Genomic DNA, 16,007 nt, shown 5'->3' with positions numbered 1-16,007 from the left:
CATAAAACCCCCAAATCTCATGACAAAATAGATCTAGATGCAAAGAAGGGAAAATGGCAGCTTAATACCTCCAAGATGAACACAAACTAAAGTAGATCTCGAGCACACACCTCTCCTTTGAAGCAACCTTCTTGATCTTCAAGTTCCTTTCCAAAGTTTCCTTCCTCCAAAGCTATTTCTCTCAATGATGGAAGCTCACACGAGTTATAGGGTTTGCAGGTCCTCTGGGATGATATGGGGGCTGAGGGAGGGACATAACACCCTTTATATAGGATACAACTCCCGGAATTAGGGTTTTTTTCGCACAGACCAGACTCGCCGAGTCACCTTGGCCGACTCGCCGAGTCGGTCACTAACTCCTCGACCCGGATCCCGCTCTGACTCGCCGAGTCGTCCCTTAACATTAAGGTTTTCTTTCCTTTCTTGGCCTTCAAAACCTGGGTGTTACATGCATGGCCTCTTCTGTCTGCGCCGCGCAGACCACGCGCAGACATTAGCCTTCATAGACTGTTTGTTTTTTCAAAGACTGCAGACCTAAAAATGTATGCGCGCCCTCTTCTTGGCGCAGATGTGGACCAGAGTCTTCTAACATCTTCAGACATCTTTTAGCCTAAAAAAACATATATATCTTTACTTTTTTTAAGTTTTTTTTTTAATTTATATTTTTTCCAACTTTATTAATGATAAACAATTTGAAAAAAAAAACTTACAAAACATAAAAAAAAAAACGTTCGACAATACAAACATGATATTTTTGACAAATTTATAAATAAAGATTTATTACAATATAATAGTCGTTGAAGTTGTTTATATAAATATGAAAAAAAAATATAATATATTCTTATATTTTTTTGCCAAATTTTGTAAATCATTATTTAATACAGTATCGTCAATTTCTCGAGAAAATATTTATGGTACGTTTTTAATAGATATAATTGAAAAAATCGAAATTTATTTGCGTCTATTTATGTATCAAATTCTTCGATCACTAATTGTAATGTTTAGTTATAACTTTGCAACCAAAGTTGTTGATTTTTATCAAATATATACGTTAATTCATACCATTTTTATTTTTATTTTTTATACAATAATACATAAAAGTTGATATAGATTCGTTAATTATTTATAACAAAGTCATAAAAGTATTAAAAAATCACTTTGAAGTTTAAAAAAATCAGTTTATTTAGATTTCAGTTTATTTTAGTAGCCCGCAGATGTTAAAAAACAAACAGTCTTTTTTTTTTTCAGACTGCAGACGTTTGGTCCGCCTCTTCTTCTGTAGAGGTCTACAGATGTGGTCCGCAGACTGCAGACATTTTGCCTCAGAAAAAACAAACAACACCTTAGTCAACTAGCGTAGTGTAACTAGATTGGTCAACTGTTAAATACTCATCTAACTAATTCTATGTTGACTACAAAAATTAACCATATGGTTTATGTTGTCATGGATACGGTCTAATAGTTTCATCATTTACCTTTTCCATCCCTAAACCAACATTTGGTCACACTTTTAGCCCTTGGTTGCCCACCTATTAAATCCATCAAAATGACTATGTGCATAAAAGGTTATATACCATAGGATTTTTGTAATTTAGTCTTCTTTGTTTCAATAAATTTGAAGACCATGTTAAATTCTTTGACAAACTCTTAAGGTTTAAATGCAAGAAATAGCAACGTGTTTCATTGATTTGTTTACTCTAGCACACCATTTTCAGTGTCTTCCTATTACAACATTGTAATTTGAAAAATATACTCGGTTATAGTAATGTCATCCAAAAAGAAAATTTATATGCTATAATTGGGAAAAAAAATTAATAGTATGATGTCCAAATAAGAAAAAAAAGGTTGAAAGTAAAATGCTATAATTTGGGTAGATTTTTTCAAAGTAAAATGCCTTGATACGAAAAAATGTAAGTAGAATGTTGTAATAATAAAAAGAAATAAAAGCAAGATGCTATAATACACAAATGAACAAAAGTATGTTGCCATTTCTTGTATTAATTAGCCCGACTCTTAATTAGATTTACCGTTCCTTATATAAAGTGCATTTGAAGAAATTGCAACTTGTTAATGTCATGTACAGGTTTTAGGAATGAGAGGGTCAAGTGTTTTATATGTTGAGAGTATTGAAAGACTGAAAAAGTTATCTTTAAGTGTTCAGCATCTTCACAACTTACACATGGCTGATCAATTTTTTGTACAATAGCCACAATTAAAGCAAAAATATTCTCAGGCTCATTATGTGGGTGCTATCATGTAATTGCGTCAGTCTTTTTGTTTATTATTATTATTATTATTATTATTATTATTATTATTATTATTATTATTATTATTATTATTTTTTTATTTTTTTTTTTGGAGTTGTTTGACAGATGTCGTTTATTGGAGCTGCTTGAATTGGTGTTTCTGCTTCAGGATTTTGGTGCAAGCTATTGTACTTTTAGGTTGCTTCTTCATGTGCTCAGAGTAAGTGGTGCTCTGAATATTCTTGAGGATTGCTACTGGTGTGGATAGTATTATGTTAAAGTGGTCGTGTACTCAATCAATTCAGAGTTTTCAAATATTGTCGGTCTCCTTTCATTACTCTCCATTCTCCAATTGCTTCATGATGTTACTGTTTGGCCATGTTCAAGTGGTTTATTGTCTCCAATTATTAGTAATGGCTAATTGTTGTATTCAAATATGGATTGTTTCATGTTTCATCAGGAGGTTTACCCTCACTGGTGTTATGAGATTAATCTTTTTAAATCTCTACCGAACCAGATTGCTTCAGGGGAATTTGATAGGTGTTAGAGTGAGCTTCCTTCAATCCAACAACAAAGGAATCTTGTATCTCCATTGTGGTTACTATGGCCAATTAATTGATTTCAATAGTAATCAAGATGTTGGTAAGGAGGTGAATGGGTTTTTTAGCTCAAATGAGGAGAAATCAGGCAAGGGGTTATGTGATGTTGAAGTTGTTAATGACACTGAGGACATGGAAAAAAAAAAACTAAATGAGAGTGGTGCAAAAAGACCACTGATAACTTGATGTAGATGGTTTATTTTCAGCCTCAAATGACCAGCTTTTGGAGTCTAACTTTGTTGCAAAAACACTACTGATAACTTCATAGGATATCAAGATGAGATGCAAAATGAAAATAAATGAGAATATTATACTCGGAAAATGAAAATAAATGAGAAGATATATAAATTAATATGTGATACTATTATGTCTCGTGATGTGAAGAAAAAGGGGTGACCTAAAAGTGTTGCTTTTAAAATAGAAAAACAAATGATAAGAGAATTCTCATCTATCAAAATCGGAGTCTTAATATATTAAGGTGTAGCACGCTAATTTTACATAGTACCCAAACAAATTATAGAATCCAATCAAGGATTTGAGGTTTTGAGTCCATAGACGATGGACATTGTTGATAAGGCAATGATTGAGAGTTGAGACAAAAGTTTCAGTTCCAATTATTATAAGGAAATAGCACACAATTCGAGAAGTGTTTAATTTTGATAACTATGCTTAAAAGAATCATAGGGAAATAACATACAATTCCAAATGTGTTTAATTTTGCAGTAGAGGCTGGTATATATTATCTTAATTCTTCAGGAAAAGTAACATATATAGCTCATTGACTTGCACACGATTGACCTTGAAGATTCCCCCATTTGCCGAATGCATCTATTTTCTATTCATGCCAGCCATGTAGCCTCTCTAGCTTTCTCAACCCTTTTCATGTGAATGAAGGATGAGACCTTGAAGATTCCCCCTCACCCTACATAAGAAGGAAAAGTAAGAAAATTGTAAACGTTTATGTTACATTTTCTTGATTCAACAGTATTAATGATTCCTAGTGACACATCTCTTCCAAACTCTTGAAGCAATTTAAGCATTCTCAACATGTTGCTTGCTTCTATCCTAAGAATGAATCTATCATTAAGATTCCCTAAAATCAAGCAATATGCTTGATCAATTTCATATTGTTTTCCAAAGTGTAATAGTTTGTTATTAACATAGAATCTACCCAAAAACATCTACTGAAGATGATTAATCTATGAATTGGTCCTAATTGCATATTACACTGTGACAGGGAGTGGTGAGAATTCAATCCTAGATTTTGACCCATAGTGTTTAGACATGGTATGAAGAGATATTTGTAGTATTCAATTATTCCAAATTTTAATATTTCCACTTTAATGCATTCAATGAAACGTTATAACTCCTCTTATTTTGTTACACCCTAAACAATATTCGGTTGTGTATGCCTTTTGTTCACGCGAAGAGAGAAAAGGTTTGGGTGTCAAAAAGTATACCTCATGTGCGTGACCACTTATGTCAGGCTTCCTTTGGGATAAAGCTCTGAACCAAAAATCTTCCTTTCGTTCTGAAAACAGATAAAAAGTTATGTGTTAATCATTATTCACAAATAATCCATTCGGACAAAGTAGTCGTATTGGGCCCAGGTATATTTATGTGATCGGACATATCAAAAAAGCCTTGATCAATTGAGTGTGCTGATAAGCCCCACACAGAGTAAAGAGAATAAGCAGGAAATTCACAACCGGAAACAAGTAACTGATAATGAATGATATATATAATAGGGTTTTCCCATTCTTTCAAGAGGAAGGGCCTCTCAAATAGTTTTTGCAACTAGAATTTTCTTAGCTGACAATCTTCTAGAAAATGAAAAGTTTAAATACTCCTCAGGGTGGGGTAAAATGGATGCCACCACACCATATCAATTCACTTGATTATGACAGAATGGAAACTTCAGCTGTGTGCAGAAAAGAAACAGAGCATGAGCGAAACAGGGGGGGAAGAAATCTGGGAAAATTACTTGTTCTCCAAATTTTATTACTGAAAAGACTGAAAAAAACATAATTAAAAAGGTCACACAACCATACCCTATTTATACTAAACTAATTGGAATCCTAAACTAACTCAAAACTTTAAATTAGGAAAGTTTTCCCAAAATACCCCTGGGACCAAAACTGTCCCTGTTTCTGAATCAATGTTTGGGTCTATTCATTTTATAAATTAAAAGTACAACTTTTATTTTTTACATTTTATAAAAAAAAAAAAAAAAAAAAAAAAAAAAAAAAAAAAAAAATCCTTATCTTATAGGTCAATAAATATCAATAATATATATATGATCCGGTTGTTTAAAAGATTTAAGTTATGATCCATCTGTTAAAATAAATGGGTCATTATCCATGTATTTAAAGAAAGTGGTCATTATACATAAGACATGAGAATAAAAATATATTTAACAAAAATCACATCTACCTTGAATGTCGGGGCCGTCTGGAACGAATTTACGATGGTAGGGAGACAAATCAATGGCATGTGTAAAAAACTGCATATTGTTTAGGATGTATTGTCCTGTAGTTGTCTGAAAAGGAGAGAGATCTCCACCAATTATGTGATTCCATGACTTGTAATAACCCAATGCATCTTCTTCTCCATCATCATACACAAGACTCACCCCACACTCCTTTGTAAGTTCCTTACGCGAGTCTGTAACAGTAATAGTAACATGGTCACCAGGCTCCATCTCATTCATCCCAAACATCCAATGATTTAACACCACCCAACACTCTCCATATATACTATATCTGTCCGTGTTACATTCGTATATCCACATGCGGTTCTTTGTTATATTACTAACTGTCATCATTGGTTTAACGGGGAAATGATCATCATATGGGGAGAAATGATCAAGTAGACTTGTCAGCAGAAAGCAGAAGTTGATTCCTTTAAGGAGATTATTTGGAGATGATGATGGGATTGTAAATGATATTGATGGACCTGCGCTTCTATGAATAAACCAACTCGGCATCTCCTCTGCCTCATATGTTGTGCTGAATATTCCAAATTCATATAACATCTGCCAAATACAAACATCTTAATTAAATGATTATATTATAGTATTTTATGTAGTCAAATAAAGAAAGACAGTTAACTACACAAAACCTGCATTTGAGATTTACTAGGATTATTTCCCCCGTTCCTTTTGTTATGGAGTAAATTAATCCAGCCCAAGCTACGTAATACCTTTTCCTCAACACTCACCATTGCCTGGACTTTCATCACGCCTTCAATTTCATACAACCCATGGGTGTAACCTCTTGGAAGATAAAATAACATGAGGGGAGACATTTTGGGATCAAATACAACTTTTTCTATAGACCCGTGATCAGAATAGAGCAACATTGTTTTTAGTGTGTGTGGAGGATGTTCGACTGACTTCAATTTATTACAGTATAGCATACTAAGTATCTCAACCCTATGAAGGGTTCTCACACAATTGGGCATGGAATGGATAGGATTGTTATCTAAATATAATTCCTTTAACAAGGACAGACTACTGAAATCCATAGGAAAGGATTCAGTGGACAAATTATTATTTGCAAGCGAAAGCCTTACTAGAGATCTCAACAAAGAACTTGAAAAAAACTTCAAATGGCTTGGCATAGCACCCACAAAGGTGGTGGAAGAGGTTCTTGTGCTTATGCTAATGTTTTTGTTAGCATTGCACATGTCCAGTGAATCCATATCTAAATTTGTATCCTCAGTTTGAGATTCACCCAGATTACAACCATCTAGCAACATTGTTTTAACCTTCTTTAGCATGCCTATGATTCTTGGAAGGTTTTTAAGCTGCTTGCAGTAGCTTAGATCGATGAGGGCAAGTTCAACACACTGCTCAATTGATTCACTAACCTCAAGCAAACCAGTGCAATTTCTGACTATTAACCTCTCCAGAGCTGGAAATTGGTCAAAGTCACCAAGACTACAAAGTTGTTTACAGAAACTTAAATTAAGAACCTTCAATGATCCAAGCAACCTTTTGTTTTTTAAGCATGATCCATCCAACTATAAAAACGGAAAGAAGTTAGAATGGGAGTGAAATTCAACTAAACATGGAAAAATAATAAATGAAGATAAGTTACCTTTTGCCTCTTCTCAAGTCGTTGTGGATTACTATAACAACCGATAAATGATTCAATATTGCTATATGACATGTCAAGAGCAACAAGATTCTCCATAGGTAGTTCTGAAGGTATATACTTCAAATGAAACCCATGCATACACAAACCTCTTAGTTCCGGTGGAAAGTTCTCATAAGACCCATTCATGTGAACATAATTGAGTTGTAGTAGCATCAAATTATCCATCTTACTTAATGCATCTGTTTTTAACTTATATGATGCACCCAACATCTCTTTCTCAAGCATGCGCATGTCAAGGGCAAGGCCAACAAGATTTCCCTTACCCTAAGAAGAAACATAATGTAAATAAAAAGTTGAGACCATACACAATATTTTTAACATGCATACTTTTAAAACCACATATGACCTCTTACCTTTTTTTGTTTTAATACTCTGAATGACTCCTCATGACACCATAATAGACTTCTCTTCCATGGCTTGTCATGTGATTCTTGACGTACTTCGAACCTTCCCATCTCTTGAACCAATTGATGCATCTTCAATTCGTTTTTCCATCCAATAGAAAGAAGGAATCGGTCGAGGAGATTCGGGATTCCAGATCTTATGTTTATATTGCATGCATGTAATATTGTTTCAGCAACATCTCTATCTATTCCAACAAAAAAACAAGCAATATACTTAAACAAGTCCTTATCATTTTTGGATTGCAAAGAGTTAAAGCTCATTCTCAAGACATTATTCACATGAGAATCTGTTTCTTTCTTTAGCCCTTCTATGCAGCCTTCCCAATAAGTTACATCTCGATCATATAGAGATTTTCCCAATACTACAAGAGCCAATGGATGTCCTTGACAATACTTCACAAGCTTATAAAACACCCCTTCATAACCTGTCTTGGGATAGTTGCATTTGAATGCATGGAGACACAAAAGTTTCCATGATTCGGTCTCATGTAAGCCTTGAAGCAAGAGCTTTGTATGCTTTGGTTTAATGTCTGTTTTGAATAGTGCACACCTCTCTATCAAACGTCTTTCCTTTGTGGTTATAATTATTTTGCTTCCGGGATGAAAACCTTTGCTTCCAAGTAACGCATCCAACTGATCAAGCGTGCTAATATCATCAAGAACAAGAAACACCCTTTTACGTGCTACTGCATTCTCTATCTTTGAGGTGTATACCGAAGCATCATGAACTTTAACGGAACTTGTTTTTGAAATGTCACTGCTTAGTTTTTCTTGTAAATCAAGCAGCCCATTAAACTTTCCATCACATACCCTATTAACATCTTCAATACAGCTGCTTTTGTGGAATTCGTGAGCATATAGCCCATAGACATGTTTGGCTAAAGTTGTCTTCCCAATCCCTCCTATACCATAAATAGTGAGTATGTCTGCTGTATGTGAGGATCCATCTTTCAACCATGAAGTTATAAACTTAATATCACAGTCCATCCCAATAAGTTGTTGCCGAACACTCCTTAAGGGTACATGTAACCTACGTTGGATGTCCTTCACAATTTCTTCAATAAATTCCGTCTCTAGCCTGAAATCAGATTTTATATGAACCACAGAACTAACAAACTGGATTTGGAGATTTAATTTGTCCAAAGAACCAAAATCAAAATTATATCATAGCTATTAATTTTAATCAAGTCCTTCACATTAAAAAATGATATTGTGTTTACACTTCTATGTTCTAACCATACAAGTTCCAATGTGCAAGGTCATAAATATTTATGTATAATAAGGTAAAAGATGCCAATGTAATACCAGATTTCACTAATGGACAACCTAACTTCACTGCATTTACACAAGACCATCATAACTATCATTGTGGCGTGTTTTGAAAAAAGTGCCATGCAGTTATAGGTAATATTTTACTGCTTAAAGGTAAGAGAAGTTATTTATCATAAAAGACACTATGATTATAAGGTGGTATGGTATAAGTAATAGTAGATGCATAGCAAACCCTTCAAATCTTGTTTTCTTAATAGAAAGCATACAAAATAATTGGAACGGTTTGTCTAAATGAACTAACTTATGATGAAACACAAAATGCATAAAAAAAATGTGTGGACTTTATATCCTAATACATCAAATATATATATATATATATATATATATATATATATATATATATATATATGTATTTTTAATGATGTTAAAGAAACTTATTGAAATGCATTGGGAGAAGATGATACTAACATTCATGTGTTAATCAAACAAAATTGAAGAATATTGGTTACCTTCCATTGACGTCTTTTCCTTTTAAATTAGCTACTTCAATAAGAGCTTTATTCCATCGGTCCATCTTTTGAACCCATTGACTTTTTTTATATGCATTTTTCTCTGCCTCCATCATCTGTTTATGCTTAGCCATTGCATCTCCAAAGCTACTTTGTTGCTTCCTGATATGGGTGGGCTCAACATGATAAAATATGGGGATAACAATATGATCAGATGTCATATTCTGCTCAAGGATCAACACCAATTCATCCAGACACCATGTTGAAGAAGCGTAATTCTTAGATATCACAATGATAGAACCCCGAGATGCCTTAATTGCAGTCTCCAGTTCTGGTTTCAGATCTTCCCCTGTTTCAATCTCTTCATCATCCAAGAACGTAGTGATATTGGCATCAATGAGGGCTTTATGAAGGTGATCAGTGAAACTATGACGAGTGTCAACACCTCTAAAACTTAAAAATACATCATATCTATGATTATGAGTTGATGAAGTAGGAACACAAGCTGATGGACTATAACCATGAGTTGATGAAGAAGATGAAGATCCTTCTGAGAGGAGTTCAGAGAGAATAACCATTATGAGTTTTGGGTTGATGAGCCTTTGTGTATCTCAATTAGCTAGAAACACTTAACTTGTGGTTCAAATAAAGCCTGTACATAAAATCCAAATTATTAATATTTATAATATGCAACTTAAATCTCATCAAATAAACACTGGAAAAGGAACACAAAAGAATAAGCATTAAGCGGTTGCTGCCGTGTTTGAAATACAAAGAGAGGCTGTTAAATCACTACAACAGCAATCTCATGGCAATAATAATTATGTGACAGGTTTTTGGATCCTTTAGCCAACACATATATAGCTAACTAAGTATTTATATAGAATATTTTTTCCCACAAAAACAAAGTATGGATATAGAATAACCATTACATTGCCATGAAATTTATTTTAAATGCTGTTACCAATTAAACTAAATTGGTTAACCTGTTTTTCTGGCTAAGTTTAGATTCAAGAAAAAAAAAAAACAAACCAATTTATGCATTGAAACTACAACGCCTCTGTTTTAATTTGATTAGCCCACATGAAGATCCTTATTTGTCTAAGTAAAATCCATATGAATTTCAGTAAAGTAATCCTCAAACAAATCTACACCAAAATACCATTCTGGAAATAACTACAAGATCCACTATTACCTCCCATGAAGGAAATTGCAAAACATACAGGAAATTTCAAGCTTTTACTAGATATCAACATACAATTGAAAGATGTAAAGTTTTAAACAAAAAAAACAGCACTTGCTTGACAAGGTTGTTTAATTATGGATCTCCAAAATTAGCAACAACAATCTACACAAATTTAAAATTCATATATAACTGGATCTAGTATCAGCATAAATCTTATTTTAAGTGTTTCAACTAACAATATTGATGGGGTTGTTCCAAATGATATGTTTCTGAAGCCAACAAAACACGCCTTCCACTTTGCCCTTTCTAAGGGTTCAATTTCAAACTCAATAATAGAAGAAACTTCAAAGCTAAATGCACTCTTTAGTCTATACACAAGCAAAACACTCATTATGACAGTCAAATATTGAAGCTTGTTCATAAACATCATTCAAAAAGAATCAAATCTAAAAATCGTGTTGTGAATTAGAAAATATAGAGGAATTGAGGAAGAAATTTTAAAGGATCAAAGAATTCTCAACGTGCAGGAAATTTTGTTCATCGTACTTGACTTTAGCTAGAAGGAGTGTGGACTATCCTAATTGATATATAAAATAAAACAAAAATAATGGAAATAGACAATATTCAATCACCTTTTAGTGAAATAACCAAACGATTATGATGTGATTTATGATTCATAAGATGAAATTGTCTAACAACTTGTAATTAAGAAGCATACAGGATGACAAGGAGAACTGAAACAGCAGCGATAAAGGATGAACCAACAGTGACGAGTCTGAGAAAGATCGATGAAGAGTGAAAAGTACAGAGCGAACCGCGTTAAGTCGGCAGGGAAACAGCAAGTCAACGAGGAAGGGAGACGACCAGAGAGGAGAGTCAACGAGGGTGTTGGGTTTTCCTTCGATACCTTGATGGTGTCGCTTTTTTTTTTTTTTTCAATTCTTTTCTATAATAATAATTAGACATAATAACAAAAATATCCCTATGGTTTGCCAAAAGTCACAAAGTCAATCCCTACTAATTTTTTTTTTAATGTAAATGGTCCTTGTGGTTTGCAAAACTTGCAAAAATGACCCTTTTTACGTTAGTATTCAGCCGTTAGAAACTGAATCTTCACATAAAATAAATATATACAAAAACTTTTTTTTATGTTTTTTAGGATTATGTTTTTGTAGAATATGTTATTACGTTATTTTTTTATGTATTTAAAAGTATACGAAAACTTATTTTTTTAAATACGTAAAAAAACAAATAATTGTTTTTATTTTTTTTTACAATACGCTAAAAATATATTTTGTTTTATTTTTTTTTTTTTAAAAAATATGTTTTTTTTAATATTTTATTATTAATTTATTTACGATTTGTAGATAATATTAGTTAGTTTTCGAAAATATAAATCAAGTGCGTCTCTAGCCTAATTGGTTAAAACTTTGGTTGATTAAGGGAGAAAGGTAGGAGGTCCAAAGTTCGAATATATTCATTTATACTTGAAAAGACGAAAATACCCTCACAGGTTTAGTTCCTAACGGCTGAATACTAGCGGTGTTAGTAAAAAGAGTCATCTTTGCAAGTTTTGCAAACCACAAGGACCATTTACATCAAAAAAAAATTAACAGAGACTGACTTCGTGATTTTCGGCAAACCACAGGGACCATTTTTGTAATGTTGTCTAATAATTATTAAAGAAAACTATTTAATGATATTTATTGTGGAATTAGAAATGATAATTATTAAAGTGGTAATGATATTTATTAAGACAATGTAAACTTCACGAAAATAAAAGATATTTATCAAGGCAAGCTAAATTTAATAAAGTAATTATGCTCATAAGGAAAAGGTACATTTCAACAAAATAATGATTAGCAAGGAGAATTTTAGAGAAAATAATTGATATTCATTATGTCAACCCAAAGTCAACACAGAACTTATCATGATACTTAAAATTGGAAGATAATAATGATATTTATTAGAGTGGAGGGTCTCAGAAGTAGGCTCCGACGGGTGACGGGCGGTACCGCCGAGGAGATGGATTTGAGCGCATTGGTTACCGTTAGAAGAAGGTTAAAGGTTTGTGGAACGCGTTCTAACAGTTACATTTTCATTTTTTTTCCTTTTTTTTCTCCTTTATATCATTATAAATACTCTCTTCGTACCAATTGAAAACCACACATTTTATTCCATTTTACTCTTTAAATTTCATTCTCATTTCATTTCAATTTTTTAATAATAAATGTCATTCCTAGACTAGTTGTATGCGTAAAATTGTCCAAATTTTAAGAAGTGGGGTTGGCTTGAGAAAATTATGAGTATCGACTCTCTCTCATCTTAGACCTTGTTGTTCATATTTCTTCTTTTTTGTGGTTATAATAATGGTTTGTTAAGAAGATGGTCAAGTGATTTCTAGTATTTGAATAGTGAAAAAGGTATATTTAAGTGGTTTGCTTCTTTATAAACTAACTCGTAGTAACCGCAGTTAGTAAATTAAAATAATATTAATACTTTGTAGTTATAATCACTAATTAATGATTTTCAAACATTTATTAATTTATATAGTAATATGATTTTTCTAACTTTATAATGATTGGTTCAAATTAATGTGTAAAATGTTTTTATATGTAAATACTTTATCCCAAAGATTGCACCCACTGGAGTTATAAGCTTTTCTTGCAATGTGTATACAAATAATGATAAATAGAAAACAAAGCTTTTATTAAATTATGAAAAAAAGTGGCTAGATTTGTAGTTAAGAAAAAAAAAAGTCAACATGTGGAGGAGCTATGCATATACTTTTGAAGAAAGCATGCCTTAACTCTGAATTTAGAGCCCTAACTGTACAGTTGCTTGACATGCTCCTCTTAAGTAAAGATTTGAGGTTTGCATGTAAATAGTTAAAACAACATTAGACAAATTTCATGCCCCAACTACATTTAGATGTTGCCATTTTCAAGCATCTATTGCAAGGTTATAACTATTTTTATTTTGTTACATCCTAGACCATTTTGGAGTAATCTAGATCTGTAAGATTGAACTGATTACTCTTTACTAAATGATTAATGTACTAGAAAGAAGGATTACAATTATGACATCTGCCTTTTGAGAGGGCAGGTCTCTCGCAATGAACTAGGTTCAACTGAACAAGAAATTTCCTCCTCCAATGCTAACACTATACTAACTGACTTAAGGAAAAGACCAAATTATGCTTCCCAACTCAGACTTATTGTAATACAAGTAAACGTCAACCCTACCAGTCAAACACTTGAGACTTAGCTCGTCTGGTGTAGGTAAACCTCAAAGGGAATAACATATTTTGAGGTTAATAAAATCAATAATTAATGGGCGGACTTAGGTCATATGATCCATTTATTTAAAAGAATTAGGTTATGATCCATGTATTAAAATTTAATGGGGTCATTATCCATCTATTTAAAGAAGTTAGGTCATGGGTAAGGTGACTCAGGACATTTTATACAAAAACATAACAATAATAAAAATGACATCTACCTTGATAGTTAGGGCCGTTTGGAACAAATTTAGGATGATATGGATACATTGTAACATAAGGGGCTGAAAAACCCGCCAGTTGTATATGATGTATTGTCATGTTGTTTTTTGAAAAAGAGAGAGATCTCCACCAATTATGCGATTCCATGATTTGTAATAACCTAACGCATCTTCTTCTTCTTCATCCTAGTTATCTCCATCATCAAACACAAAACTCACCCCCATATTCCTTTAAAAGTTTATTATACCACTCTGTAACAGTAATAATCATGGCCACCACCCTCCATCCCATCCTCTTTTTACCGTCCCTCCTCAGTCTTACCCAATGGTCACTCAGTCTCATGATGACATCTCCAACCTCATTCAAAAACTCAATCTTCACATTGAATCCTCCTCCTATCATATCCCTCACAATTATTTCAAAGCTTTTTGAGATAATAACTAGCTAAACGCTATGAAAGAAGAATAGGATGCACTTATTTCTAACAGAAATTAGGTGCTTGTGCCTTGGCCTCCTAGTGCCATCATGGTTAATTGTATTTTTTTTATTCAAAAGCAACATAATGTAGATAGATCTCTATTCCGGTATGAAGCAAGACTTGTTGCCAATGGTCACAGTCAAAGGCTAGACATTGATTCTGATGAGACCTTTAACCCGATCGTCAAACTGGATACCATTCGGATGATCCTTAGTTTGGCTCTATCCCACCACTGGCATGTTCATCAGCTTGGTGTGAACAATTCATTTCTTCACATTCATTTTTAGGAAACAATGTATATGCATTAGCCTCCAAGTTTCGATGATCCGAACCTCCCAACTCATGTCAACTTGTTGCAGAGATCCCTGTATGGCCTCAAACAGGCTCCTTGAGCCTGATATCGTCAGATTCCTTATTTCACACCCCCAAACCTCGAATGGTGGAAACGTCTGGGGGTGGAGGACTTCATTCATAGTATCATGACAAATGAGTATAATTGTGATCACATTAAATGCAACCAATCATAAATATTATCAAAAGGGTTACGTGTTTTCAAATGCTACGTGTTTCAAAATCGATTACAACATAATATCAAAATAGTTTGTCAAACGTCGAAGCGTTCCTTCCACAAAAGCTTGTAGTTACCTGATTTCATTGATTTCCTGAGAATACAAGTAATTTTGAAAGAATGTCAACAATTAAGTTGGTGAGTGCATAAGCTTTTTGCATGTAGGATTGCAAACCTTTCTGTGTAAATGAATGTATATGTTTCAAGAAAAATCCAATATTTTCCTTATGAAATGAGTTGTAGTCTTAATACCCAAAGACCGAAATGTACAAGTAAATTTCCATACTTATAGTAGTAAATGTGGTTTTAAATCAACATAAAACCCTTTTTAGATGAAGAATCCCCGTAAAGTATATGTTTCGTTATCTCCCTGTGCGAGTCGTTATAACCATGTTATGACATAGATGACCTGCTACGACATTCTTCAGGCGTCGGAATGTTATGAAATTTGTCACCCCTGACTGGCCGGTCAGGCTGTTACATGCAACTAAGGTGTGAGTTGTCAATCCCAATATAGATCTATACACAACTATCACGCTCTCCCTACAAGAGACTCTGGCTATAACTACATGAAATTTACCATCACTCTAAGAGTACAATGAAGTTATGTCTCACAATTTATGATAACGAGTTTACGTGTAGTGTTAATGAAAATCCTTTTTATAATGTAAACGGAACTTTTTATAGTGAGTTTGCAGTGATAAAAATCCTTTGTATATGATGCACACCTTCTTACGAAGGTATAAGACATGAAATACAAACAACATGTATTTATACAATAATACACACTTTGCTCAACATGTTACAAAGTGTAAATGAACATGTTAACTATTTTTCTAGTTTTAGCTTTTTTAATCTGTTCCTAGAAAAATTATAGAAAAATCATTGAAAGTTGAAAGCAGAATCCGTAAATTCTGAGAGTTTAGAAATTGTGTCTAGTTTGTTCATAATTTTTATTATGATTTTTAGTGACCTTTAACTTGTGTGAAAATGTGCAACTTCACAGACTAGTCTGAAACTGTTGCTGAAATGATAGGCAGTTTTGTAAAATTCGTCATAATTTGTAGAAAAATCGTATGAACT

At 33.1% G+C, this 16,007-nt stretch overlaps 1 protein-coding gene across 3 annotated transcripts; it reads right to left on the bottom strand.

Annotated features, from left to right (window-relative positions):
* Nucleotides 1–3,435: 3,435 nt before the first annotated feature.
* LOC111895057 (disease resistance protein RUN1) lies at nt 3,436–11,284 on the bottom strand. Of its 3 annotated transcripts, none has more exons than XM_023891177.3 (8): nt 11,009–11,284; nt 9,191–9,842; nt 7,359–8,487; nt 6,946–7,269; nt 5,966–6,868; nt 5,279–5,879; nt 4,306–4,376; nt 3,436–3,767 (listed from the first exon to the last, which is right to left on the bottom strand). In XM_023891177.3, the coding sequence occupies exons 2-8, from the start codon at nt 9,766–9,768 to the stop codon at nt 3,726–3,728; spliced, it is 3,648 nt and encodes a 1,215-aa protein (XP_023746945.2). In that variant the 5' UTR covers nt 9,769–9,842; nt 11,009–11,284; the 3' UTR covers nt 3,436–3,725. The 3 variants fall into 3 exon arrangements, with proteins under 3 accessions (XP_023746945.2, XP_023746944.2, XP_042758633.2); XM_023891176.3 differs by having other exon boundaries at nt 11,095–11,284; XM_042902699.2 differs by having other exon boundaries at nt 11,192–11,281.
* Nucleotides 11,285–16,007: the final 4,723 nt, after the last annotated feature.

This window comes from Lactuca sativa, chromosome 1 (genome assembly GCF_002870075.4).
Source record: "Lactuca sativa cultivar Salinas chromosome 1, Lsat_Salinas_v11, whole genome shotgun sequence".
In the NCBI taxonomy this organism is placed as follows: domain Eukaryota; kingdom Viridiplantae; phylum Streptophyta; class Magnoliopsida; order Asterales; family Asteraceae; genus Lactuca; species Lactuca sativa.
The sequence above is the reverse complement of the archived record's forward strand: the minus strand, read 5'-3'. Positions and strand labels throughout refer to the sequence as shown.

What these genes read in the sequence shown, in the direction of transcription:
- LOC111895057 (XM_023891177.3), bottom strand. Translation starts at nt 9,768, where the DNA reads ATGGTTATTCTCTCTGAACTCCTCTCAGAAGGATCTTCATCTTCTTCA. An exon ending in GGAAAAGACGTCAATGGAAG is followed by an intron (nt 8,488 to 9,190) that starts GTAACCAATATT and finishes ATCTGATTTCAG; the next exon opens with GCTAGAGACGGAATTTATTG. An exon ending in GACTTGAGAAGAGGCAAAAG is followed by an intron (nt 6,869 to 6,945) that starts GTAACTTATCTT and finishes CCGTTTTTATAG; the next exon opens with TTGGATGGATCATGCTTAAA.